Source organism: Trichosurus vulpecula, chromosome 5 (assembly GCF_011100635.1).
Source record: "Trichosurus vulpecula isolate mTriVul1 chromosome 5, mTriVul1.pri, whole genome shotgun sequence".
Classification (NCBI taxonomy): domain Eukaryota; kingdom Metazoa; phylum Chordata; class Mammalia; order Diprotodontia; family Phalangeridae; genus Trichosurus; species Trichosurus vulpecula.
In genome coordinates this window covers 241,700,525-241,728,200 of record NC_050577.1, presented here as the reverse complement: position 1 = coordinate 241,728,200, position 27,676 = coordinate 241,700,525, and the positions used below count along the sequence as shown (strand labels likewise).

At 38.3% G+C, this 27,676-nt stretch overlaps 1 protein-coding gene across 5 annotated transcripts; it reads right to left on the bottom strand.

Annotated features, from left to right (window-relative positions):
* Positions 1–1,090: 1,090 nt before the first annotated feature.
* Positions 1,091–27,361, bottom strand: NAP1L1 (nucleosome assembly protein 1 like 1). 5 transcript variants are annotated; one of them, XM_036759334.1, is made up of 15 exons: positions 27,295–27,361; positions 14,248–14,291; positions 12,983–13,068; positions 12,173–12,275; positions 10,933–11,074; positions 10,332–10,412; positions 9,841–9,969; positions 8,998–9,069; positions 8,547–8,686; positions 7,667–7,812; positions 7,534–7,553; positions 5,489–5,611; positions 4,652–4,684; positions 4,092–4,142; positions 1,091–3,409 (listed from the first exon to the last, which is right to left on the bottom strand). In XM_036759334.1, exons 2-15 carry the CDS (start codon positions 14,262–14,264, stop codon positions 3,374–3,376), a joined length of 1,179 nt encoding a protein of 392 aa, XP_036615229.1. In that variant the 5' UTR covers positions 14,265–14,291; positions 27,295–27,361; the 3' UTR covers positions 1,091–3,373. The 5 variants fall into 5 exon arrangements, with proteins under 5 accessions (XP_036615229.1, XP_036615226.1, XP_036615225.1 ...); XM_036759331.1 differs by lacking the exon at positions 27,295–27,361 and adding an exon at positions 26,998–27,283; XM_036759330.1 differs by lacking the exon at positions 27,295–27,361 and adding an exon at positions 26,352–26,679.
* Between the last annotated feature and the right edge of the window lie 315 nt (positions 27,362–27,676).

Below are 27,676 nucleotides of genomic sequence, written 5' to 3'. Positions count from 1 at the left end.
TCCTTTTTTAAAAAATTAACAAAGGACAGTTTTTTTTTCTAAAATTATTGCAAGAATGCCATGCTCTATAATCAGTCTATTCTACTCCTAAAGAATAACATTTAATCTAAGCAAAGAACTAATTTTATCACTTCAAAACAAAGAATACTAAATTTTGTTTTACATGAACTAACGAATCCTGAAACCAAAGAATTTTTTTTTAAAAAAAGTCATCCAATATTTGTGTATTCAATGGTTTAATATATATCATTAAATGGATAGGGATGGAAATGTTTCAGCCAGCCACAGCTCAAGTTCTACTTACAAGGATGGGAGTCATATCTAATTTAAACCAAGAAGAGCACCAAATTTATACTCTCCTATAAGTAGTTATATGTAAACACTGAAAGTTCAGTTATCTTTAGTGACCCTACTGTAGTCACCAACCACTTTGCTATATACTATTCATAGTGCAATGAAAACATTTCTATCAATGAATTGAATCCCCTTACAAGGAAACAGCCAGTTTTTTAGGGCTAAAAACGAAACAAGAGACAGGTAGAATCCCATTTTAGCAAATACAGTGAAGTATACCGAGGCTATTTCATGCCATAGAAATGCATAGGAATACTGCTTTGTTGACTTGGATACTAGTTTTGTTCAATGAGAAATCCATATAGCAAACATATTTTACAAGTCTTTATGAAGTTGGCAGTCAATTAGAAAGTGTTGTTAATTATATATAAAAATATCAGTACCAATATATCACAGTAAGCATGCAAAATGTTATGTTGGTTGTTCATTGTTCTTAAAAGAATAAAAGTGAATTGTTTCCTGGCTCCCAGTGTGGCTGGGCTGGTGGGGACTATAAAATGAAAGTTAAGACAAATGACACACTAGCAGAAGTATCAGGAAAACAAACTTCCTTAAACATCTCTGAAATGTTGTGAATTATCTTCTGAACTATGGCAGTTCACAAAGCAACTTAGACGTCCTAACATTTTGTAGGCCCTCCCAGCTTAAGTAGGTAACAAGAAGCCAGGAAACAGTATTTCTACCACATTCCTCCCTTTCTCAACACAGAAAAGCCCAAATCATTACCAACACAACATTCTGAAAAACATGTCAAAATTTATTAATAATCTTTGAATACAATCAAATATAATTTCAGCAGAAGGGAATAGTATTATTTACTCTCTCAGGTTCCAGTGAGTTTAGGAACGCTTCTTTCAGAACACCTAGCCCTCTATTATTTGGTCACTGCGCAAATGTGGCATCTCCCTGACAATTGTTTCATGTAACTAAAAGCAAATAACCATTTATTCTTCCATTTTTAGCAATAAATTTTTTTCAAAAAGGGTTTTATAAAACATAGCAATTTTGATATTCCTTAAAGTTCACTCAAATGGGATTCTACCTGTTGAAGAAAACCAGGAAAAAAGTGATCAAAAGGTACAGAGGAAAAGTGAGATCAAATTTAGATCACCACAATCACCTGACAGGAAAAATAACAAAGGACAAATAAGAGGTTCAGCGCAAAGATCTTTCCACAGCAAATTTTCATACAGTAATTCAATGTGTTCAGTTAAGGATTTCCAGAAGTTAATTAAATGAACTGAAGTGGAAAAAATTGATGGCACAATGCAAATACCAAGTGTTTTCTGCATATTACCCCAAATCGCGCTGGGGAAAGGGGGGAGCACAAGAAGTTATATCATCTCTGAGAATGAAACAAATACAGTCATCTTAAATTCTTGGCCCTCCCTTATTTTGGAATTTACTAATGGACAAGATCAACTTCACCATCAAGCACTGAAATAAATCAACCCTTCTCCCCTCCCAAATAACAGTAATTAGCCTGAGGTATTTTAGTATGGCTCTTACTTTCCCAAGTTTCTTGAAGCTTTCTTGGAAAAGGAATGCATTACTGCCATTAAATCCAGAATCCCCAGATGCTTTCATATAGCCCAGAGCCCTAATTCTAGCAGGAGCCCAAAGATCTGCCACAAGAATATCTCTTGTACAAATCTAAGACAGAGGTACTAGCCATTGGTTTTCCAGTCTGAAAATTATAACCCTGGTTCAAACAACGTGCTGAATATAACACATACACAATAAAGGTTAAAATTTCTGACCTTTTAATGACCAAGAACAATTTTTATATAATGTAACTTAATAAGCCTCAACACTCTTGTGAGGTAGGTAAGTAAACAATACTACCCATTTAAATACATGGATAGATTAGAGGTATGAGTAAATAATATACTCACATATTAAGCAATGAGAATCGGAATAGAGCTCTCTCCCTAGCTTCAACCCCAAGACCATAAATTTAACTTTAACAATAATGATCTTTAAAGGGTTATTATGATTTAAAATTTGTCCACTGGTTCTTCGTTCACACTTGCATACTGGTGGATGCAGGACTGCTTTTAAAGTCTGGTCCCTTCTCCCAAATAATGTCCATTAGTTACAACTATCAAGGTCAACTTCCAAATGTATCAAATTAAGACATTATCCTGTGAGGACTAAATTCTGCTTGGTTAATTTATTTTTAAATTGTAACAAAAGAACCTGCAATGGGCTTCTATCAGGTGGTATAAGTGATCATTTTCAGTGAAGGTGCACCACAATACCACTAAGAAAAGTAAAGATGCTTTCAGTTTGAATGGACACAGTTACACAAGTAGAAGAGGACGCTAACTTCTGAAAATACTAGGTTTTATTCACACCCCAGTGGTAAACAATAACCTTAATAGGATGACTAAGTTTCTTTGTAGATCACTATGTCACATTAAAATACAAAAATCCATAAACAAGCAGACAGTTAACGAACATTAGATGTGGTCTTACTGGAAATTCTTAACCATATACTAGTCTCTTCTCAAATCAAATTTCAAAATGCTTTGTCTCCTAGTTAGTACAAGTCACTGCATTTCTCTAACAAAGTAATGAAGGCACAGCTAGTGCAAGCAGACTTAAACCCATTCAACTACTGGGCTGAAAAAATACTTTGGTTGGTTCTTCAGAAGGATTTCTTTTTTCTAAACCAATATTGGTCTCAAATAACAGTTTGGATAATTCTCGCAGCTGCAGTCTAATAGCTACATGACAAAAGACTTCACAAGAACCAAACTATGTAGCAATGGACATGCGTTAGGGGATTCACTGCATTCTACATATCCGGCAGAAATTATACTATTAAAATGCTAGGTAGAATGAACCTATAATTTGAACTGGTTCTTAAACGTTCATTTTTTCTTTTTTTCCTTTTTTAACAAAAATTGTTTACTTGATTCTACCAAGAAAATACAAAACATAAGGCTGTAAGTAACTACTAGTTGTATTTAGGCTGGGACAGTGCAGTAATCCTCAAGGCCACAGCACACACTGCTCACTGCTGCTTGCACTCGGCTGGGTTTGGATCTTTCTGTTGAAAGAAAGACAGAAAACAGCAGTCAAGGCCACTTTCAGCACAATTCTGTCAAAGCTGTCAAACATAAGACAGTGAAAGTCAACAAATCACAGCTGTATGGCTTGATAAAAACATACAGACCTGGAGGATGGAGTACCCCATTTAAAAGTGATGGGAAATAGGAGCAAAACAGGCTCCCCACTAGTCAAGGTATAATCCCTTGTAGGAACCTCAGGTATCAATTTGCTCAGTGGACTTTATCCAATATTTAAATGACTCATTGGAAGAGTGGAGGTAGAAGGAAGGTTTTTTACTTTGTCGTAAGAGGACAGTTTCAGTAACAGATTAACAAAAACTAAAGTTGCAAGGGTAGTAAAATGATATTAAGATTTTAAATGATAATAAGACTAAAAACATTTTTACACATAGATATTAATCTTAGATCTTAAGCCTCAAGTCATAAAAAATCAGGTTAAGAATTCAAATTTTACCTGCAGACAGCACTTTTCATAGAATGTATCCCAGAAAGTTCTAGTTTCTACCCTAAAAATCAGTGCCATAAATGTCTACTTCAAAAAAAAATATCATCTCACAGCTAAATTCAGCCTTAAAAACAGAACAGCATTCAAAATGAAACAAGAACCCTCAAAATCACATGATTATCTAGACAGACATTTCAAAAAGCAGTTTCTCTCACCTTCGGATCATATTCTGGATCATTTTCCTCATCAGCTTCTTCTTCCCCTTCCTATATTAAAGTTCAAAATGCATCCATGAAGTAGGTACAGTAGAGGAAATTTCATAATGTAGGCAGATTAATCTAAATTACAGTATAGGTCAACAAGTTTTCATCATTACAAGACTTTGATGAAAAATGCAATTTAATCTGAAAGCTTCTAATATGAAAATTTCCCAACACAACTCGAGACACATCCACTCTGCTTTTACTGAAAAGATTTACTGCAGCCAACGTTGAAAAAATTTACTGCAGCTTTTGACTTCTTCAAAGAGCTGATAACCCTGCAGCAGAACAAAATTTTTAAATAAAACATTGTTGCTGATAGTTTTGCAGTTTATCTACTATATACATATACAGTATACTTTTACCTGTAGAATTATAGTATATGTTTGACTAAAATATATTCCTTTTTTGCTAAAGTAAATGTTAGACCAAAAATCTTAATGCTAATTTGACATATATTCAACAAAGCAAATCATGAATTAGACAATTTAGCTTTCTCATCTTGTAAATATTACCTCATCATCAGCCTCTTCACCTTCTTCATCATACTAAAAAAAAAATGTATATTTATTTGAATATGGTAATATTAAAAAACATCAGTACCGAAGCATTAGAAGGAACCTCCCTGTCCAGCTAATTAAAATCATAGCTATGTAAAGCTACCCCGTACAGCATATTAACATTTCTAGTTCTAACACTAACATAAAAGACTAAGCAGACTATTCCCCCACTCCATGCTACGCTTCCCCATTCAATGGATGCAGGTACAATAAATTACTTGAGTCACCAAAAAACAGTAAGAATCTTATATGGAGATCATCTAGTCCAACCTTCATGAGAAAACTGTAGCTCAGAAAAAAGGCAAAACCCAAGGTTAACCAAATACAAGATTGCTAGTAAGCCAACTAATTTTATCATTAGCACTTAGTTTTCAAAGGCATGACTACAAAATAATCATTTCTTCAATAATTATCAGCAATCCAGTGGGCAAAAGATCTATTACTGTCAATGTTTGGGGAAAAAAGGTAAAAATTCAATTTTAATTAGTGTCATGCCACTGATATTGATGTCATGATGATTATCACCTAAGGGACCTATCATCTTTGCCCATCCTATGCCTCTAGAATGGTCAACAACTCAAGCAACAACTATAGTTTTAAAATTCACAAGAGTTTTGCTAAGCCAATAGGGTAAGGAAATGCCATAAATATACCTAACTAAGCCTCTTTGCTATGATATGTAATTCACTGTTTAGCTCAGTTACTGTAGGCACTGAATTATTCACAACCTCAAAAGGATCTTGCCCTCTAAAAGAGGATGTTACTGTGCTATTGATATTCATCTTCACTTACATCATCGTCATCATCTTCAATAGCTTCTCCTGTGAAGTACAATACTGATCTTGGGACTATACGCTCACGTAAAAAGTGACCAATTTCGAAGTCTGCTGCAAGGATAGCTTCCGCATCATCATCCTGTACAAGATGACAGTACTTTATAAGTAAAAGACAGAAACATATGAATAATTTCATTATTAAGCTGGTTACATAAGTAATCTTTATACAAATGGGATGGCAGCCATGCTAATTATACAAGAAACAGCACATTCTAATGCTTAGGCACCCCTTTTCCTTGTTTATTTTCTCAGCCAAACCACATACAAGTCAAAAACGGTGAATTAAATGACATCTTTAATTCGATAATTTGAACCAATGCTTTTAGCCAATATAAAGGGAGTCCTGGTGCATGCAACAAATGAGCAACAAAAACTGTATTTGTATTTTCAAGAAGTCACAAAAGCAGTGCATTCACACTTTATAAAGGTCAAATGTGGATACTGCATTTTGTTCCTCAGAGATCTCTTGGATGTAAAAGAAAGAATGAAGGTAAAATCTCAAGATAATCTTGCCTTTACCTTCCTGAAATTTTAAAATAAGCTTATGTGTTGGCAAACAGCATGATCTAGGCATACAATTCTTTACTGAAATAAGTATGGGGAAGGGGGAAAGAGGAGATAGTATTTAAGAAATACAAGTGAAAGTTGGGGGGGGGGGGGTGGCAGGGAGGAAACAGGAGAATCTAAGTAGTAACCAGTTCCATTTAAAAAACCCCAAAAGTGTCAGTGTAGCAAAAGAGAACATGAGTTACTGAACTCTTCTTGTTTCATCTACCACTCATCTAAATCATGAACTCTCTTTTTTTTTTTACTGACTGCATATTTAAGAATATGAAAACAATGAATATTAGACCTATGAAAAATATTTTTACCTGCTAGGGCAAAGTTCTATTAAACCAAGAAGCTAAAAAATCCAAAGGACTATTACATCACTTAATAAGAAGACCTGATTTTGAGATGATTACAGGAAAATGCCCTAAAAGAAAGAGTCCAGGTGGATATACACAATTGAGTAGTATGCATAAGGTTTAGAAAACAGTGAAGTTCAATTAACAAGTTAAAAATGTTATCTTTAATTAAAAAAAAACTTAGTGAATGGCAAAAACATTTTCATAAATGTACTGATCACAACCTTACAATCGGATTCAGAATGATTTCCATACAACTCCCACCCCCTTAGTTGCTGAACCAAAACATTTTAAATATTAATAAGCATTATAAATAAGAATTCTAAATAAGAATGCTAAAGCAGTGGGTAAAGATTTTGCAAAGGAATGCAACTGATATGTGTAGAAAGTCATTATTATATTTGACCACAGAAGGGAAAACCTATCAAACCAATGCCTATCACAGAATTTTGCATATAGTGGGAACTTATTAAAAAAGGTCAAATGAATGAACAGATGCCATTCTGTATGCTGCCATGGCTGAAAATTATTTTAGGACTGCATTCTGCCTAAAAATATCAAAGATAACAACTCACAAAAGGCATTTTTGTCAATAAAAATTAACACTTCAAAATCTTTCTACCAAACTAATCAAACCTCATATTAAATATTATATGTACAACCCAACAAAACAAAACAAAAATCAAGCACAATTCTCTCTTTCTCTGTCTACTCAATGCTACTGCATTTCTGAGAATCCACCAGGGGTCACCAAAGCATTCAAGAACAACTACTCTGACTTCCAGAACTAAGGCGGCCCAGAAACAGAAGCACTTTGAGAACCAAACATTCAATCACCTTCACACTACAGACATAAGCAATTTCTGCTGGAGTAAGTCCAATCATTAAAGGAAATGTTATTCTGTCCAGGGTAGAGATGACCCTTACAATAAAGAATAAAAAAAAAAAATTCTCATTTCATGGAAGAAACAAACCGCATTTCAGAAAACATGGGTAAGGAAGTATAAAAGTTTAAGGGCACTAACATCTTTCAAAAGCCTTTCAATCTCTACAGTTTTTAAATTACTTCACTAAAGAAAACAATTGGACTTACCAGGTCTCCACTCTCAGGAACTACAGATAAATGGTAAAGGGAAGGAAAGAAAGAAAAATAAAAGGTAAGATTATCAGTGTTATAAGAGCAATGCCTAAGCATCCACCCAAACCCAAATTGAAATGCTGTTTACCTTCAGGAGGAGAAAAGAAATTGAAGAAAGAATCATTGGAAACTGTTTTTGTCACAGTTCGAACGGTCCCACGTCCCTTGTGTTTCTGTTTCTTTTTAATAGTTTTCAAAGTGACATTCTTCCCTTTTTTCCAATCTACCTGACACCTTTGAAAAACAGGAAAGTTTTGATCACTATTACAACACCAAAAAAAATCCTCTCAGAGAAAAATATAAACTAGAGGACAAAAATGCTTATTATACATTTTATGTGAACATCATGGTATTTGCAATTGGCTTAAGTCCACAGCAGAATAATAAAAATGTTTCTTCTGAGAGCAGGCACTTTTAATAAAACAAATTTTGTTTTGAGATCTGACACTAAGATTTGACTAATTCACTTAACAATTGTAGTTCACCTACTATTTGGAAAAGTTGTACTATGTGTTAGCTGGAATACAAATCAACGAAAAGGCATTTATTAAGCACCTAATGTGTACTAGGAACTGGGAACACAAATACAAAAAAACCCAAAGGCCTGGATTTCCCTCAAGGAGCTTAAATACTCTATTGGTGGAAAACATGCATATACAAGTATACACAAAATAATTTGGAGAGAGGAGTAGGGAGATAAAAAAAGGCTTCATGGAGAAAGAGACAGTATGAATATCATTAAGGAAAATATGTTAATTTATTAAGATAATGACAGAGTAAGAAATTGTCTCTACTCCAACAATTTACATTCTAGCAGGGTTCAATTCTGCAAGTCACAATGATTAGAAAATAGGTCCAGCTCTGAAATTCTAGGATTCAAATATGGCATAATATACTCTTTTACAAATACATGGAAAACAATTACATTTAAATTTATAATGTGTTTTGAAACATCAAAATAATCTCACCCTGTGCAACTCATAATTTCAGGTCCATCGAAGGAGAAGGGATCAGAATCATCTGGCTCTGACCGCATACGATATGTCTTTGTCAACACCTCATTTGTGAAATATTCGTTGGGTTCAAAGTGAAATTCTAGTGTAAAACTCTAAAAGAGACAGTTACAGATATTCTTAGTTTAGAACTTCTTTTCCTCCCATCCCACAAAATAAATGCCTGTTTGACAGGGCATTAAACAATGTTAACCCAAAGCCCTATCCTTTCTAAGTGAACATAGTTTTATTTTGCTTGAAATTTAAAAATGGTTAAATACTAGGAAAATACAGGGACAAGAACTTAATTTTCATACAATCTGATTCTTGCCTTCTAATAAATACACTCCCTACCCTCCAATAAAATATCCCATCTAACAGTCATGCTACAAATTAATATTAGTATCATTATTTTTAAATTGTTTACCATAGGTTGGCCGGCATCTGAGAACTTCACTTTAATATCTTTCAAGTGCTTCAGAATAGGTTCATCATGTTCCTTCACATAAAATAAAAAAATGATTATCAAAATGAATATTTGAGCTAAATATTAAAGGTAATAAATACATAAGAAATACCCCTTTTTTTCCCAAGTCAACAATTTTATCACTTTTTTTTGGAGGCGGGAAGATAGGGCGATTGGGGTTAAGTGACTTGCCCAAGGTCACACAGCTAGCAAGTGTGTCAGGCGTCAGGCTGGATTTGAATTCAGGTTCTCCTGACTCCAAGGCCACTGCTCTACTCACTATGCCACCTAGCTTCCCCAAGTCAACAACTTTTGACAACAAATTTGATCAACACAATGGTTAGTCTTATTCTTTTACTATTTTCTTAATGCTTAGTCAATCATATTGTATAGGTGTGAGATCCTCAGGCTAAAACAGATTTCTGTTAAAGACGACCATAATGTGGCTAACTTTGAAAAAAAAATCCCCTTCTACCACTGACAGAGCAGGAACATGGGTATAAGAAAACTTCCTGCTAGTCATTCAACCTAAACAGGGGCTTACATGTCATGATGCTCAGAAAACAAGTAGTTGTCTCTGAGAACACTGAAAAACTGGTCATAAGGACGTAACCTTTGCCCTTATTTTTTTTAAAGCTACTCATCAAATTATGCATGAACAAAACCAATTTTACATTTAGTCAAACACAAATCACTAATGTCTATTTCAACATGTCAAATGAATGGTGCTATGCTTGGCAAAGATACTAAACTGCTTGACCTCATCTAAACCTCCATGGCATTTTTAATATGGATTTAAGTTACCTGAACCATATCACTGAGCAAATCAACATTTTTAAAAACAGTCAGCCAAAATTCAGGAATTCCTTTAGGGTCTTCTTTTTCTTCATCTTTTTTCTCCTCTTCAAGCTTAGCCTTCTCTTTCATTTCCTCCTTGAAAAAATACACATATCACTTACTAAGCTTGGGAGGAGGCACCTAATTACTCTGCTTCATTTTTACTTTCAAATTTTTCATTTTTCTCCCACCACCAAAGTGCAGTAATATAGTTTTGCAGTATAATATTTTTGTCCCATTACCAAATATGTGAAATCATTTGTCATATTAATTCTGTTAACCAATTAAACACGTGGCAAAGTTGGCTTGGTACCATTAGCCACTCAAATGGAGTAAAACCTAAATGGATCAAAAAGGAAAACCTTCTCAATTCCTACTTAATTTTATTTAAAGTCTATTTAAACATTATTATTACCTTAATAATTAAAGTTGTACATTTCTAACAAAAGAATACTCACTGAAATCTCTTCGTCATCATCTGGTTTCCATTCACATTCTTCTTCTGTAGGTTCATAAATTGCATTGATGATTTCACTTCTCTGAAATGATCAAACCATTAAGTCTTTCAATTTATATTTTGAAGTCTTAGTTAATTACTTCAATAGTAAAAGTTACTGCCTCAAAAAGTCCTCTTTTTGCCAAGCAACAACAACCCCACGAAATTAGGGATTCTTCTTCCCCTCTGAGCTCACTATGACACCAAGATGCACTGGCATCTTGCTTTTTCTTTTTTTTTTTTGGCAGGGAGGAAGGCAAGGCAATTAGGGTTAAGTGACTTGCCCAAGGTCACACAGCTAGAAGTGTGTCAAGTGTCTGAGGCCGAATTTGAACTCAGGTCCTCCTGACTCCAGGGCCGGTGCTCTACTCACTGTACCACCTAGCTGCCCCAACCCTGCTCTTTTTCTAATGGTAAATAATTCCAGGCACATTATGTGTAATAACAATTTCAACATTAGGTCAAGAAACTAAAACATTTAATTCTGTTAATTTTAATTAAAAGCACAAATTTCCAATTCTTAAAATTGTATACTTTGGGTAAGATATGGTAGGCTGCATTACCTTATCAAAAAGCGGCTGGTAAAGAACAGCATACTTTCTTTCAAGAGCATGAACTTCCTCATAGAACTTGGCTTCTATCTGTGCACATTTCACCTGAAGATTTTTGAGGGCATTCACACGTCGCTTAACCACTTTTGGCAAGCTAAAAGATTTAAAGAGCATCATTTATGCAAGTTCCATAGTGAGGTTACATCTTAATTCCTTTTTCTTATTTATAGCCATATGAAGCAAAAAAGGGCAAAAAATGCCAGTTCAGCAGTCAGTGTACCATTAATGACTTTAAAAAGACTCAACTCCTACCCCCCCCAAAAAAGGACTCTTACTCATTCATAAGGCTACACTAACACAAAATGGGGTAGATATTTTCTAACAGATTTAGCCCTAATAACAGAATGCTAAGCAATTCATGCAAAACTGTGATTTTTCCAAAAATGAAGTTTTAGAGCAATTAAATACAAGAAAACATTTACAGTCAACTACTAGTGAATCAATAATAATTAAAAGAGAGTCACCACTAATCAACTAAGCCAAAGAATGTTTCTGATTTATGAATGCTTTAAAAAGTAAATAAAGAGATCTTCACCTTACATAATAGTTACATTTCATAGATGCAATCAAATTTTCACATTGACATATGATTTTAGAGACATTTGGCCAATCATACAAGAAGCTAGGCTTTCAATTTAACAAACTGATACATCAGTAAAACTGCTAGGTTAAAGTACATAAGAACCACGCCCTTTCTGGTTCTTCTTTCCACAATCACCCTTAGAGAATGTCCTCTTTCATTCATAGCTAGCTACCTTACATCCTTCTATCATGGGCAGAAGGAAGACAAAATCCACCCCCACCCCCCTCAAGCCTCCAAACAAATCTCATTAACAAGTGACAAAGGCAGAGCTCTATAATAGAGGAAAGAACACTGGACAAGAATCAAGTGACCTTTCATTTTCAGCTCTTCCATAAACTAGTTAAGTGTCCTTCAGGAAGTCACTTAACTTCATCAGCCTCAGTTTGTCTATAAAATGACGGACTAGATCACTTCAAGTCTTTTTTCATCCTTACATTTCTTGATCTCAGGCTATGACCCTACATACTAAAACCCAAAATAAGCTTTAAATGACTGCTGTCATCCATGTTAAGTTACTTAACATGACAGTATTAAAAATCTTTGGCCTTATAATAGGTGCTAATAAAATTCCAATTTTAGGATTACCCTGTTATAGAGCAGGTTATCTACCTTTCAATGTAGCCAGTTGATGTTCCCACTAAACCATCCAATCTTTCTTGAAGAGCTGCAAGAATCTGAGGATTCTGCATCATCTGAACAGTCAACTGACGAGCTAAATTGAACAAGGAATAAAAAAATCTCAGCTTAGCATAAGAATAAATGAACAATAGGCTAATGAAAAGCACAATGGGAAAAGTTGTCCTGAATCCTGGTAATATACCCATGCCATAGTTGTGAAAAGCAAATTACTTGATACCAATTTAATTCTTGAATTTTATTGATAATGGCTAACATGAATTTAGAAATCAAAGTGAAATGGCTTTGTCAAAATGTATTGTTATCTTTTATGTAAAGGAAATCAAGACAGTATCTGGCTAAAATCTGAAATGTCAGTTTTTAAACTCATCTTTATGGAGTATTTGGTTTCAAAGGGCTAAAAAAAAATTCACCCGAATCTAGAACCTTAGAGCTAAACTGTGATCTCTTCCTTTAGTTCTCCATCTAACCATCACTATGAAGTAGCAGATAGGTGCCAACCTTCATTGATTAGTAGAGAGTTCCTCCCCAAGATAGCTCTCTACACCCATGAAAATTATAGGTATAGTTCAAAACAAGAGGAAACATACAAAAAAATTCTCTGCTTAATGTTATAGTCAGAGACATGCAATAGATTCCTTATGTTTCACCCTACCCCTAAAAATGAGGTCAATAAACCCAAATGGGGTTTAGGGTAAAAAAAGATAAAGCAGTGGCATTTGTAACTCACTGATGATATGGTCATTAGAAATTATGGATTCCCATCAACAGTCAAGGCACTACCTTTGCTGTTTGCATCTTCACCAGTTTCTTCTTCTTCCACTTCTTCAACATCTTCCATATCTTGTTGGTCAAGTTCAGTTTCTTTGCTATAATTAAAAATTAGCAGATTAGAATTTACATGTGCTAGGAAAGAAAATCTTTAAAAATTCATTTCCCTACACTAAAAATCACTCTTTTTTAAATGATACAAAATAGGGAACTTATAAGATGATGCAAAGTTCTCCCAGTCTTTTGTGCTAAAGACAAAATCAACTTGCTACTTCTTGGCTTAAAAAGGGAGGCTTTTGTAGAGGCTTTATACTGTGATAGATAAGGAGAAACTGGTCTTTAAGGAGAAGAATCCTGCCTCCCTGCTCTTGGGCAAATGCTACAAGGAAAAAGAATCTGTTCTATGGAATGGCTGGCAAATGGCTTCCTTGATTTCCTCTAGGGCAGGGTTTCTTAATTTAGGATTCATGGATAGAGTCGAGATACCTGTGAACTTGGAAAGGAAGAAAAAAATTACACAATCAATTTTATGGAGTTAAAAATAGTATTTATAAGCAGGGGTCCAGGATACACAAAAAAGTTAAGAACTCTTAGTCCAGGACTTTTTCCAACCACTGTTAGGACTAGTCCATAATATATGGATAAAACATCCCTGAAGCATCTCTCACCATCTTGAACTGTCTCACAGCCTTTTTCAATTTTAAATCAGGAGAGCAGATGAGATAATAACCATGATAAGAGGTCTTCAAAAAGTCTCTGCACTATTAAAACTTAAACATTGCAGTTGTAGTTTAAGATAAAATGCTCTTGAGAGCAGATTTTGAATTTTTGAAGTCTCTGTATTTCTGACTAAACCCTAGCAAAAACTTCTGGCACATAGTAGGCATTTAATAAATGCCTAATTAATTTAAAACACATTTAAGCAAATCCTCAATGTTTAGAATCACTTTAAAAATAATTTACTTTGGGACATATGGCAGTCAAGCAGCAGGCAGGAAACTCTCTAGGCTACTGCTGAAGCTAATAAAAATTACCAATAAACAAGGCTTTATTCAAAAATAGCTCTGGAAAATAAAAACTAACAAATATTCATTAAGTCTCTTCTAGGTGCCCAGCAGTATGCTATTGCTAAGCATAAACATCAGCCAATAACTTCGTAACTAAAATCAGTTACACTTTATCCACAGTTTATGTGAATGATACTAACTAGCCATTTAGTATACATTTTCCCAAAATGGTAGTCACACACTAATAGTGCAAAGAACCAAATTACTTACTTGTCAATGTCCGCCATGTTGTAAGACCTCTGAATATTTGAGATCTATAGAAATAAATGAGTGTTAAGAATGCTCATAAACAATAAGCTGTTTGAGAAATCGAAAACACAACGGACCTAACTTCATAATTACCTTAGGAAGCCAGTAGTCAACTATTACAGCTAAATCCCAGACCTACCATCCACAGCAATTTTCATGAGCAACAATCTCTAGACTTCTGGTAAGCCACCACAAGATCACTGTTACCAACACCTTTTTGGGACCTGCAAAAATTTCATTAGCTTCCCTAGAATAGCAAGACAAGTTTTTCTTTCCCTCCTTATCCAATGAGGGTAAAAGACAATTATGAGAAATAACAGAATAATAAATTGTTGCTCCATCGTGCTAGCCTAATTCTTGAATGTTCCCACTTTGGAAATCAATAGTCTGGTTTCTTCAGGAGCAAGAAAGTAAAATCACAAGAAGGGTAACCCAGGGTTCAGCTATAAGTGTTTTTTTCTTTCCCTGAAACATTTTTTTAAGACCTACTTTGAAAAGTCCCCAAAACAGAATGCAGGATTTTGTCAATAGGTTCAAGGATCTAATAAATAAATTTAAAATACTGGCAAAAAATAAAAAGATTTGGACCCAAAATGGCTCCTATGAAACTAAACAAAGCATACAGGGAAATTCTATCATATCAAATTGCTTTCATTGCACAGAATTTTGCTGAAGTGAACCCACTGGTTGGTTGTTACAATGGCTACAGTGATAAAAAACTGTATTTGTTATAATCACACACCTTAAGCTACCAGAAAGGCAGCATATCTTAACAGAAATAAAGACCTGAGTTCAAGTCCTGACAGTCAGATGTCACCTGATCTCTCAGTGACCCAGTCAAATCTATAAGACTCTTAAGTTGTAGGTTAGCTGAGAAAGAAGTTCTCTCTATTAGGGGCAAACTCCCTAGTAGAGGAAGTTTCTTACATGGATAACAAAACCATAAGTCTAACCTAAAAATATCTGTTAAAAAGGATTTAATTTACTTGATCTAGGTCCACTTGCTCTTGATAGGTTTGAGTTTTTGCCTTATCATTTTGCCAAGAAGCAGGCTTCTGTAGCACTTGCCAGCCATCTCCACACCATATTCTCATGCTGTTTCTGGTCTGCCTCAGGTTTCTTTCATGTGTGATTTTCCCCATTAGAATGTTAACTCCTTGAGTCTTACTTGCAGGTCTTCATATCCCCAGCACAGGGATACAGCACATGGCACAGAATAAGCGTCTAACAAATACTTAAACCAGTTATTTACGCTACTAGATAAAGGAGAAAAGACCCACAGTTAAGGCTGGTGGATTTACATTCATGTAAACCTAACGTAAAAGGTGATGAGAGCCTTAACCCACCGTTAGACTCTATAACCCTCAAATTAATATTTCTTAATTTGTTTTCTATCTCATTTATAAATTAATTCAAGCTTATACAGGCTGTAAATAGGTGTGTTAATTATTGTTCACTCATTTTTGAGTTGTGTCTAACTCTTTGTGACCTCCTTTGGGGTTTTCTTGGCAAGATACTGGAGTGGTTTGCCATTTCCATCTCCAGCTCATTTTATAGGTGAAGAAACTGAGGCAAACAAGTGATTTGCCCAGGGTCACACATCGTCTGACACCACATCTGAACTCAGGAAGATCTGTGATCAGACAACTGCAAATCACAATACAAAGGGGGATACAGTTGCTCAATCCAGTGTCCCATTTTAGTCATCTAAATAGAGAAAACAAGCAATTTTGTGTGGCACTCGTACAAGGCACAGGTATTGCACCTAAAACAATACACAGATACTTAGGCCAATATGAACAAAAAAGATCACCCTTGGCTATCAGATAAATTGAGGTAATATTACAGTATTAGTATCTCAATTCACTTACAACATGAACTTTACAGTTGTGTTACAAATGGGGAAAGGAGGTTAAGAGAATGGCTGGACATTCTAAATGCACTGCCCTCCCAAAGGTAGATTACACTGAACTCCTGAAGTGCTTCATATACCATAGCTTGTAGCACTTGGGAGGCACTAAAAAAGATACTGTGGAGAATCCAATGCACACCCACATTCATAAATTGTCTTGCCCTGCTTGGCAAAAACTTACATAAGATCAACTCAAATTTAATACATCTTCATAATCCTTGTGAAGAGTAAACAAAAGCATGTTAAACAGCTTCATTTGAAGGGGAGGGGATCATGAATATGCCATACAGGTGGTCAGAGGGTTCTGCTTTACTGTTTTTGTCATAAGAAAAAGGTTGGGGAAAAGAGGGGTGGAGGAGAGGAAGAGATCTGGAAATTACTATCTGAAAACAAAAAAGGCATCAATATAACTTTTGTTTAAAGTATAAGGGCCTTAAAAAATTTAAAAGCACCATACAACAGGGATGACCATTCATTTTGTCTTTCTTAAGGGCTTTGAATGTAAGATACTAAACTAGCATGAAAACAATAGGGGAAAAAGCTTTATCAAATTACCTGACCAAAATAACACTTTCATAAAAACAGTAAAATATTAAAAACGGACACAGGGGCACTTTAGAAAGAAATCCCAAATACACTTAAATTTTAAAGGAATATCTCTGGAGCTATTTGTCAATGACACTGGTGATTCTGGCTCTTTTCTTTGGTGGCACACGCCCAGGGCTACAAATGTCTGGCAGTTAACAGAAAGGATAGACTGCAAGAGGAGTTGAGAAGATGTGTATGTAATGAGGCCACTCCAATACTGCAAGCAGATGAGAGCAGTAAGAAGAGGAAGTGATGCTCTCACAATTCTTTTTTCTATGTGTTAAGAACCCACCACTCAAATCTCTGATACGCCATTGCGTTTTTTTAAAAAATAATGTCACAAGCTTCTTGAAGGTTTCCTCAAACAAAGCACAACAGGTTACACAAAGCAGGTTAAGCACTTACTATCTTGCTGTGTACTAGAGGCTAGTTTTATGACTCTGGCAAATTACTTCTACACTGTGAGGGGCTTGGTCATGATATGTAAGATAATAATCAATTCTTAAATTCTCTATTGCAAATATTTACTAATAATCTGGAATTTCAGAATCTAGGAGCAAAGAGACTACATGTGTCTAGAACACTGCCCCCATTCCAGTTTCCAAACTAAAAACCTAGAATAGACCAGTTTTGCTTCCCATATCCCCTCATGTACAACCTTAGAGAAAAAAGGCATCTTAATCGACCACTTCTCTTGGTGGTAGGTGGTTTTACCAAAGTCTTCTAGGCAAAATGGTATTTCACAAGAAATAAAGCAGTGCAAGTCACAAAAATGATTATTCCTCTTTACCCAATTATTATTTTTCTCTTGGGCACATATTAGTTCAAAGATAAATATATGGGTGTATGTTTTAATTAAAACAAGGACAAAACCAGACATCACCTTGATAATTTGCTCAAAGAAAGCAGGGGAACAGAATACATGACTGTGACCATAAAATAAAATTGATTAATGCAGAATGGAAGGGCATGTGTGTATGAAACCATTCTGGATATTTTGTACATAAACAAAGAAATTGTGAGGCTAGAAGAAAAATGTAGTACTTCCAAGAAAAAAGCCATTTAAACCAGGCTTGTCTATCTAAATATCTTAATATCCTGGTATGTTTGTATTGCCTCTCTCTCATCATTAGTCCTGATGGGACAAATTATCTCTGCTACTCTGCCAACTCAGTCCCCTGAAGAAGACACTAAGTTATAAACAAATATGATAATTTTCAAATTTCTAATTTTAGCTTCTGTACTTATGTCAATCTCTATACAAGGAGTCTTGTTGTTCCAGGACCACCATCTTGTACAAAAGATAAGCTTTTTTGAGGGTTCTGTTTCTTTTCTGTCCTTATATTCCTAGGACCAAGAACATAAAAATCAACCAATCACTTAGGGCTTATGTACCAGGCAAGTCACTTATACTGTAACAGCAGAACACACATAAATATACATAAAGAGAATTAAAAACATAGTAGTTAGGAAGAGAGCAAGGTATGTGTGGAAGGCTGTAGGAAAGAAGAGGTTTAGAATAGCTTGGAGATAAAGACAGGTAAACAGATAAAAATAGGTAAACGCTGCAGCAGGGCCTGGTGATATAACACGAATTAATGCCATACCAGTCACAACTGTAACTTCAGCCCCCTCAAAGGCGCAGAGGAAGTGAATAGCAGGAATAATCCCAGCTAGGGTTTGGTAAGGGATAAGAAGCAACAAGCAAGAGGATTTCTGAGTTGATGACCCTGTGTGATCAAATCACTTAGAGCTAAGACTAGGAAATGACAGAGCAGGAGCCTTAAGAAAAGTAGAGTGAAAGGCACTAGAGATCAATATGGAGGCAAAAAAAAAATAGATTTAGAATGGGTGAGACACAGGGAATGAAAAGAAGTTAGAGTGAAATAAAGGAATGCAAGTTTTTGATCAAAGAATCAGAATGTTCTGGAGTTTGAGAGAATATTAAATTAATACCAAGTATGAGGGCAAGAATTGAAGAATGGATTTGGGATGGATTTCTCTTAAGAAAGATTTGAGAATGACCTGGAGGTTTGTTGTACAACAGCAACCATGATTTGAATAGGGAGGAAATTCTTAAAAATGTCAATGGGGAGGAAGCAGTATTCTAACTTCCCCTCCAGGACCAGTGTGTAAGTTGTACAAGTGAAAGTACATCCAGGAAGAGCACTGGAATCAGGAGTCCTGGCTGTCTAGTTCTAGGCTACCCACAACGTAACCCTTTTATCTATTAATCATCTAATCAAAGATCATGTATGCATGCCTTTTACTTCAAAATTGTTAACAGTAGTGGCTCACAATTGACAATGCACTTTAAAAATATGGTACTTATCTCATCTGTGGTTTACTAGGGACAAGGTTTTCTTTTGATTTTTTTTCTCCCAACAGACCTATCAACTTTGTTAGAGTAGCCTCCAACATGTCACATTGGTTTAAACGAGATCCTCCTAATATTTTCCAACAGATTTCGAGAGACAATCTGTGAACCCTCAACCAACTTTCTCTGCAATGAATTAGTAAGCCAAAATTAGCGCACAAAGCTTAGAGTGTGCAGCAAAACACCCATGCATACCATTCTTATTAAATTTAGGGGTTTTTTTCTTACTGTTTTATTATGGCTGGTGATGCTTAGAATTTATTACATCATGATTACTTCAGTTTTAAGTAAAGTTTAATTAAGTTTAATTTAAGATAATATTTAATTTATATTATAGTTACAAACCATAAGTAGTAAGCCTTTACACTGATAAAATGCTTTATGGTTTGCAAAGAGCTTTACCCGTTATCTCAGTTGATCTTCGTATCAACCATGAAAGGTAGATGCTATTATTGTCATTTTACCATTGAGGAAACTGAGGCTGACAGAAGTTAAATTACTTTGTTCAGGATCACATTCAGCTACTTAAATGTCTTGAGAGAACATCTGAATTCACCTTCCTAATTCCAACTGCTCTATCCACTACACCACCTCGTGGCATCACATTCTACATAAAGGGTGCTTCCAAGCATCAATGGCTGGGAGGGTAAATTCTATGAAGCTTTGTGTGGCCTTTAGTTAATCTGTTTTGATTATAAAAGATATCCTTAATAAATCATGGCTTTTAAAAGATTCCTAAAGGAAAAACAGGATATTTTCTGGGCCAGAAGGTACCTAATATCTTTACCAATATTTAATAAACAGTAAATGCAGAGTTATGATTTTTAATATTGATCTATATATGATTCTTGTGGAGTTACTTACCCTGACATTCCCCCAATCCCCTTTCATTATCAAATTTGGGATTGGAATCACTAGGGGTAGAAAGGAGGGAGAAGAATGTATTTTCCTTGCTTTCACTACTACAACACCAGTTACATAATATATCTCACCCTTTGTGAATCACTCTCCACAAAGAAATACCTTGAGTAAAACATTGCTTCCTTCTGATTCGACTATTTCCAGACCTCAAAGTTCTTGGACATTTCCTTCGCAGTATGATTCTGGAATCTAGTTTTCTAACATAGAAAGGAGATTTCTTGTGTAGTGCCAGCACTGGTTGCTGCTTAAAGTCCAAAGTTTAGATACTAGGGCTTCTAGAAAAAGGATCACACACACGGCTCTTCTGCAGTTGAAGAAACAACAAAGGGAGCAAAACTATGACATAAAGGATGGGAGGGGAGGGGCTGCTGGGTTAGGGGTCAGTCTAAACCACAATGTGACAAGTCTGGAAAAAAAAATTGTGTATTAACTTTGAGGGAGAGGAATATCCCTGGAAATGGTCAAGAGGATTGCCCCCCAAACAACCACAAATTTAGTTCCTTGCATGAAAGGCCTATGCACTTAAGTGTTTTATGTATTTTATCTGTTTTATAAGTTCCTGTGAGTCCTCTGCACATTTCTGAACTTTTGTGGAATGAAATAAAGGCTTCCCCTACCCCATATGTATGTTATCTTGATCATTTATGCATTATACCTGGGTTTAAGTTCTACCTCAGACACTTATTAGCTGTGTGCCCCTGGCAAGTCACTTAACCCAAGTCTCAGATTCCCTATCTGTAAAACGTGGGGGCTGGAACTCAATGACCTCTAAAGTTCCTTCCAGCTCTCAATCTACGATCCTATGAAATCTCACCGAGGTTCCCTTCTCTCCACTTACACTGCCTACCAACTCAGGCCCTCATCACCTCTCAACTGGACTACTTACTGTACACAGTGTCCTAATTAGTGTCCTTGCCTCCAATCTATCCTTTTACATAGCTGCCAAAAGAAATCTTCCAAATGCACGAGTCTGAAAAGTTCACTCCCCTGCTCCCAAAAGATTATTAATAGGACAAAATACAACTTCTTACCTGCCATTTAGGGCACTTCGCTATCTGGCTCCAGCCTAATTTATTTCATTTATACTGATGTGTGTACGTATTAGACATAGCATGTAAGCCCTTTGTACCTCCAGGGTCTACCTAGCACAGTGCTTGAGGTGCAGTTAGTTATTAGTATTTTTTATTTCCAATTTTACAAGCACCTTCTAGACCAACTGGACAACTGGCTATTCTCCAAACTCGTGCAAGCAACAGTCCATTCCTGGAAAGCATTCCCTCCTCTCAGGCTCTCTGAATTCTTCTCTTCCTTCCAAGCACAACTGAAGTAACGCCTCTCTTCCATGAGATCTCTCCCAACCCCCAACCCCCGGCTCAAAGGCCTCTTTCCCCCTGCTGTCTGGATCTTACCTTTCCCCATAATACAATCTTGTACTTCGTGTTCAAGTTGTATTCTTCCCCTTTTCCTTCCTTGGTGGTAATGACTGCAGAGTGAATTTTAGCCTTAGGAACTCTTCAAAACAATTTGCTAGCAAGTATTAGTAAGTACTGCTTTGATGCTTGTTGCCTACATGCCAATGTGAAGGATATGCTATATTTCAATTAAGAGGTTAATGAAAATAAGGCTAGTTCAGATTCTCCTTTCCCTTGAAATCTACCCCAGGTAATGAACTCTTGATCTAAAGTATCTTTAAAACACATTACTCCAAATGTCTCATTCAGACATTTATTCATAAGCTTACATCCCCTCTTTACCCTCTTATCTAAATTTCATCCAACCTTCAAGACCCAGATTAAATGCCACCCTTAAAAAATTTCCTTATTAAAGGAAAGGATCCCCAAAGGATCTCTCCCTCCTCTGAAATCATCTAGTACTTAGCATCTACCATTCTTTTCATGCCCATGCAAACAGAGAAGCAGGAGACAGAATGAGAATCAGGGAATTAGGGTCACTTTTGTTAAGAATATGGAGGAGAAATGTGAAATAAATTTAAAAAGGTAGGCTGGAAAATAATGATATTAATAACCAATAAACATTAAGCATCTAATAGCTAATATTTATGCAGAATCTATTATGTCAGGCACTGTGTTAAGCACTTTACAAATATGATCTCATTTGATCCTCACAACAATCTATCTAGTAAGGTAGGTGCTATTATAACCCCAAGGTCAGGCGACATGCCTAAGATTACACAGTACACATGTCTGAGGCAGAATTTGTACTCAAGTCCTCAACCTCAGGCCCAGCACTCTATCTATCTAATATACCACCTAAGCTGACTGGAGTCAAATGGTGAGAACTAGGACAGAGGGGACTCAATTTCAGCCACTGTTAATTATCACACTTTTGATATTAAATCATATTGCTAAATTAATGACAAACAGGGCAGAGACCTTTTCATTTTTATATCTTTCTCTAGTACCTAGCATAATGTCTGGTAATTTAATAAATACTGACTGATTGATAGGCATGTATCTATACCTAACAAAAGGCAAACTAACTCTGGTTAAAATGATGCTATTCAGTTTATGATTAGCTAATAAATTCAATAAACCTACTTTCAACATGAATTTTAAGTTCTTCTAAAAAGTTATCTCAATCATATAAGACTAATACCCCTTTATTTTTTCAACTGATTCCCACCACTAAAAAAATTGTTTTACAGACTGCTCCAGCCCGATTTTGATCAAGCTTCACTCATTCCCTCAGCTGTAAAGTTTCTGGCAATGATACTCCCAAGTCACAACTCAACAATAAGTTGATGAAGTGGCTGAGCTGGGTAAAATAATAACCAAATGCACTAGAGGGCAAAAAAGCTGAGTCAATTAGAAGTTAAGATGTATAAACTGCACACCCCACTAAGTGTGGCATGTAATGAATCAAAGTACCAAGCAATAAAGTACTTTAAAGTGTATGACAATATTTTGTTTGTTTAAAAAAAGCATAGCAGGACATACTACCTAAGCAGTTACCTGAGAAGACATACTCATTCCACCATTATTTTCACTGCTCAAAATATTAACTCCTTGGAAATACCTTCAGAGTCCTTCTTTTAAAGGCTGCCTAAGTTGTTTAAAAAAAAAATCAAAAATCACCCAAGGCTGTCAAGGTTTAGATTCAGTTCTGCAAAGAATACTGGAGGACATTTAGTGTCACCCTCTCTTTTATAGATGAACAATCTAAGGAAAAGGCTAGGTGACTTGCCTAAAGCCACACAAGAAAATACCATTGCTGAATACAAAAGGAATTCAAAAACAAGTTCTCAAGGCAGTTCCAAAATGGGAGTTTCAAAAATGCTGATCAATAAATCTACTACATATAGCTTCTGATTTGTCTTTGAAGTTTAACATTTATTTGGGTGTTCATGGTCTAGTATGTTTGTTGAAAAATGACCAGCTCTCATTTCTTGTCATGAAAACAATAATTTGTTTACTACATTCAATTCCAGCTGTCTTAACAATACACATCTAAAACCAAAATGCTACAAAACTGGTATTTTGTGAGTTACTTTTAGTACAAGTTAGAAAATTGAGAAATAGCTGGAAGGGACCTATGTGGTCATCAAGACCAATCCTTTCATTTTACACAGGAGGAAAGACTCATGGGCTAACTTGTGACTAGGGTCACAGCAAGTGTCTCAAAGATTAAAAACACTGGTCCTTCCTCACTCCAAGCAAGGCTGGCCTCCTATCCACCACACCACCTGGCTGCCAAGAAAAAAAAATCAAGAAAAACAACTGTTGGTCTGGGGAAAGTTTAATCAGCAGGCCCAGCAGTGAAGCTATACATTTATAATGACAAAAAATGCCCCCCAACCTTTCCAAGTAATATTTAGCTTCCCTCAGATTCCAGTCACACTAGGCTTCCATAGTATATATACTATATAGCACATATAGCACAGTCTAGGTTGTGTGTCTATATCCGTTCATACACTAGAATTAGAATCTTCTCTGATGGACGAAATGTTAATTTAAACATTCAGTTTGATTTTTATGACACCAAACCTAACTCTGCAATGTATTCTTTTGTTGAACATCTAACCTATCAAATCAACTTCTCAGAAACCATCCCTTCTCCAACCACACAGCATTCGCTTCTGGTAAGTGAGCACATATATGTTAGTTGAGAGGCAACATTAATTAGTCGGCCAAGACTAGGTTAGAAAATGTCTGTGTTGGCATTCCCTAACAAATTTTTCAGGGATATCAAGTGAATGTGGTCTAGTAGAACTGGCCTAGGAGCCAGGAAAAACCTAGGTTTAAATTCCAAGCCAAGATGAACCACTTAACTTCTTAGTGCCCCATACAACTCTCTGACTTTAAAGTTATTGAGAAGGTATAAGATCTACATGGGTAGAGGAAGTTCCCTAAAGAAAGTGCCCTACAGAAAAAAAAAAAATCACAGGTCAACTTTTACCCTGCCCTCCCCAAAGGGTACCAATCATTCTAATTAAATGTATTAAGAGATTAGCAACAAGGGTACAAAACAATCTGAAAAGGAAAAAGGATCTTAACTTTATTTCATCAGTCTGGGTAGTCAGTTCCTAACCTGGAAAGGCAAAAAGAGCTATTTAATTAATAAGAAGTAGCCTTGAGTGGCTAGAGTAAAGCCAGAAGATTTAGGTTCAAGTCCTGTCTCTGAAACATAGTGGCTTTGTAAGCCCTCAAGTCACAAAACCTATTGGTGCTCTTAGGGACCCAAGCAGGTGCGGACCTTGGTAAAAGGTACTTAACTCAACTGACAGGTTCCTATACCAAAGAAATTACTGATCTAGTCCCTATCCCTCCAATGAATCAGCAGCCTTCAAAGGAATACAAATTTAGATTTAGAACTCAAATAAGAGATGCGGCTAATTAGAGCAGAGAGAGGTTACATGACTTACCCAGGATCACAAAGCTTTATTAATAAGGGGGCTAAGAAGAGGAATAAGGACAGGAAGGACCCTATGATTCCCCTGGTTTGGAGACTCCCAGAAAGAACCTGCTGCCTCTTCCCAATGCAGGGTAGCAACTTCTCTTCAAAGTTCAGAGATGTCTACTGTAGAGCACTGCTAAGTTAATTAGTCAAACCACTTGGCCAGGGTCACACAGCCAAGAATGAGATGCAACCCAGGTCTTCTTAATTCCAGGTCCAGCACTCTGAGAGTAGCCACTGAATGCCTTCCTCTGGACATTCAAAGCACTCAGATTTGCTTGATTTGGGACAGGCAGACGCACAAGCAGCCCAAATTACTGTTACACGGCTTTGCAAATAATTTGTAGACCCTCCCTAGGACCTAAAATTGAGGATCAGCCTGGCTGGTCTTTTGCCAGCGTTTAATCAAAAGGCCCATGGGGAGGAGATATTTCAGAATCAAAAAGGATGTTTACTATTTTTTTTCTTGGCAAAGATTTCAACTACCTCAAGGTTTCTTGATGAGAGAGTAAAGGAAGGGGTGGAGGGGTTCAGGAGGGGAAGGGGAAAGGTAGGGGAAGATGATCAGAAGAGGGGAAGGGGGGGGGGGGATCATCTGAGGGGAGGAAGAGGGGCGGGATGATCAGAGGGGAGTAGGCGGGGTGGGGGGGATGAGGGGGGGAAGGGGGGATGGGATGATGAGGAAGACAAGGGGGGGGGAATTGGGGAGGGTGTGGGGAAGGGGAGGGTGTCGGGGAGGAGGGGCAGCACTCGGAGCGGACGGCGGCCATGCAGCGGCTACCACGTGTTGCAGGCAGCGGACAAACGTCGCCTCGGCCCCTACCCTAACTTTGCTGCCGCCTCCCGGAGACACGGGGCCCGGCAGGGTGCAGCGCTCCCCGACCACGCTGTCTCGCGGGGGTCTTTTGCGCGTGAGCTGTTCGGTTTCGCCCCCCACCCACATTCACAGACACGTGCCCGCGCGCGAAATGTGCTCCCGCGGCCACGAGCAGCCACCACAGCCGGCCCTCCCTCCCTCCCTCCCACGGCCACGGTAGCCCGAGCTCGGGGTCCTAGTCAGGGGGCTGAGGTCTCACGGTGCTCGCTCTCCTAGCCCCCGCCTCACGGGGCTGGTGCGGGGTTGGGGGGGGGGGGGCCGGCCTCGGCCGAGACCCAGGCCCCGGACACTCCCACATCCGCGCGCAGACCCTGCCCCGGCCCCGGCCCCGACCAGGCCAGCCCAGCCCAGGCCCGGGCAGGGCAGTCGAGCCCCGCTGGATTCCCGCCCCCTCCCCCCCCACACACACACACCTCGGCCGGGTCGGCCGTTGAAAGCCCCGCGCGCTCCCTCCCGGCCCGTCCCGCTTCCGTTACCCGCGGCTGCTGCAGGGACCAAGCGGCGGGAGCTGCGCAGGCTGTGACTCAGGGCGGCGGCAGCGGCAGAGGCGGCGGGAGGAGACGAAGGAGGCGGAGGAGGAGGAGAAGAAGGAGGCGGCGCCCCGAACAGATGGCGCTAAAAAAGACCCGAGATCCCGCCGCTCGCGCTCATATACAATTAGCGTCAGCACGTAAGTGCCCGTCACCCCTCCCCCTCCCCTCCGGCGGTCACCCAGGTAACGCGGAGGGGGGCGGGACCGGAGCCGGGCGCCTAGCAACGGGGCCACCTTCCCGCACTCATTCCGGCTCCCTCTTCCCCCTCCCCTCTCCGACTTCCACATACCCCGGTAGCTCTCCGGGATCTGGCTCTCCGGGTGTGCGTCCGGCTGCCCCCGCCAGCTCGGGGTCAAAAGCCCCCGGCTTCTTCCGCGCGTGTGCGCGCGCTCCAGAACGCGGGAAAGAAATCCCGGGCTCGGGCTCTCCCTCCCCCGGCTCGCGGCGAGCCTCGTTCTCGGTTCGCACTGCCTGGTCCAATGCGTCCTCCAACCCCCAACCCCGCCCCGGCGCCACTGCCCCTCAGCGGGCGCGGGCTTCCAGCCTGGCATCCACCCCTGCGCCCTCGGCCCCTGGGGCATGCACTCACCCCGGGGTGACACCTCGTCCCTTCCCTCCCTTGCGGCTGCAGCCTCTTCCCCTTCTCCCGCTGCTGTTTACACCCTCTTCCCCCGGCTTCCCGGGGATGCGAGCCACGCCTTTAGGTCCATCAGTTGATATTTACTAAGCGCTCGCTCCGTGCCAGGCACCGGGCTAAGCGCTAGCGGGAAAAGAAAATGAGAAAAAGAAAAGGAGGAGGAGGAAGCACCGCACCTGACCTCCCAGGGACAACATGCAAATAGCGCGGCACACACGAGAAAAGACAGACGATGTAGAGCGCGCCTACCTTCCCGGGGTGCACGCGGCCGTTTAACGAGAGCCTCTTCCTTGTGCCTGCTACTTGGCTGCAAGTCTCGGAGCGCGCACCTTTAAGGAGAAGCTGACGTGAGATCGCTCAGACCAGTCAAACTTGGTGGCTATTTTCTCAGCTGGCGCTGGACTGACTCATATTCATAACTCCCTAAATGCTCCCGCCGCCTCCCCTTCCCCCACTGGAAACTTCATACTGTCATTAAATTCACAGACTGAGGGGAGTCATTTACTCTAATCATCCAATTTAGAAAATCACCTCCATTCTGTTTTCACTGATGCAATGCATTTCCCAAGCAACCCTCCAGCCCTGCCCATTCTCATTAAAATTAGCTGCCCCCCCACAACCGAACCTCCTG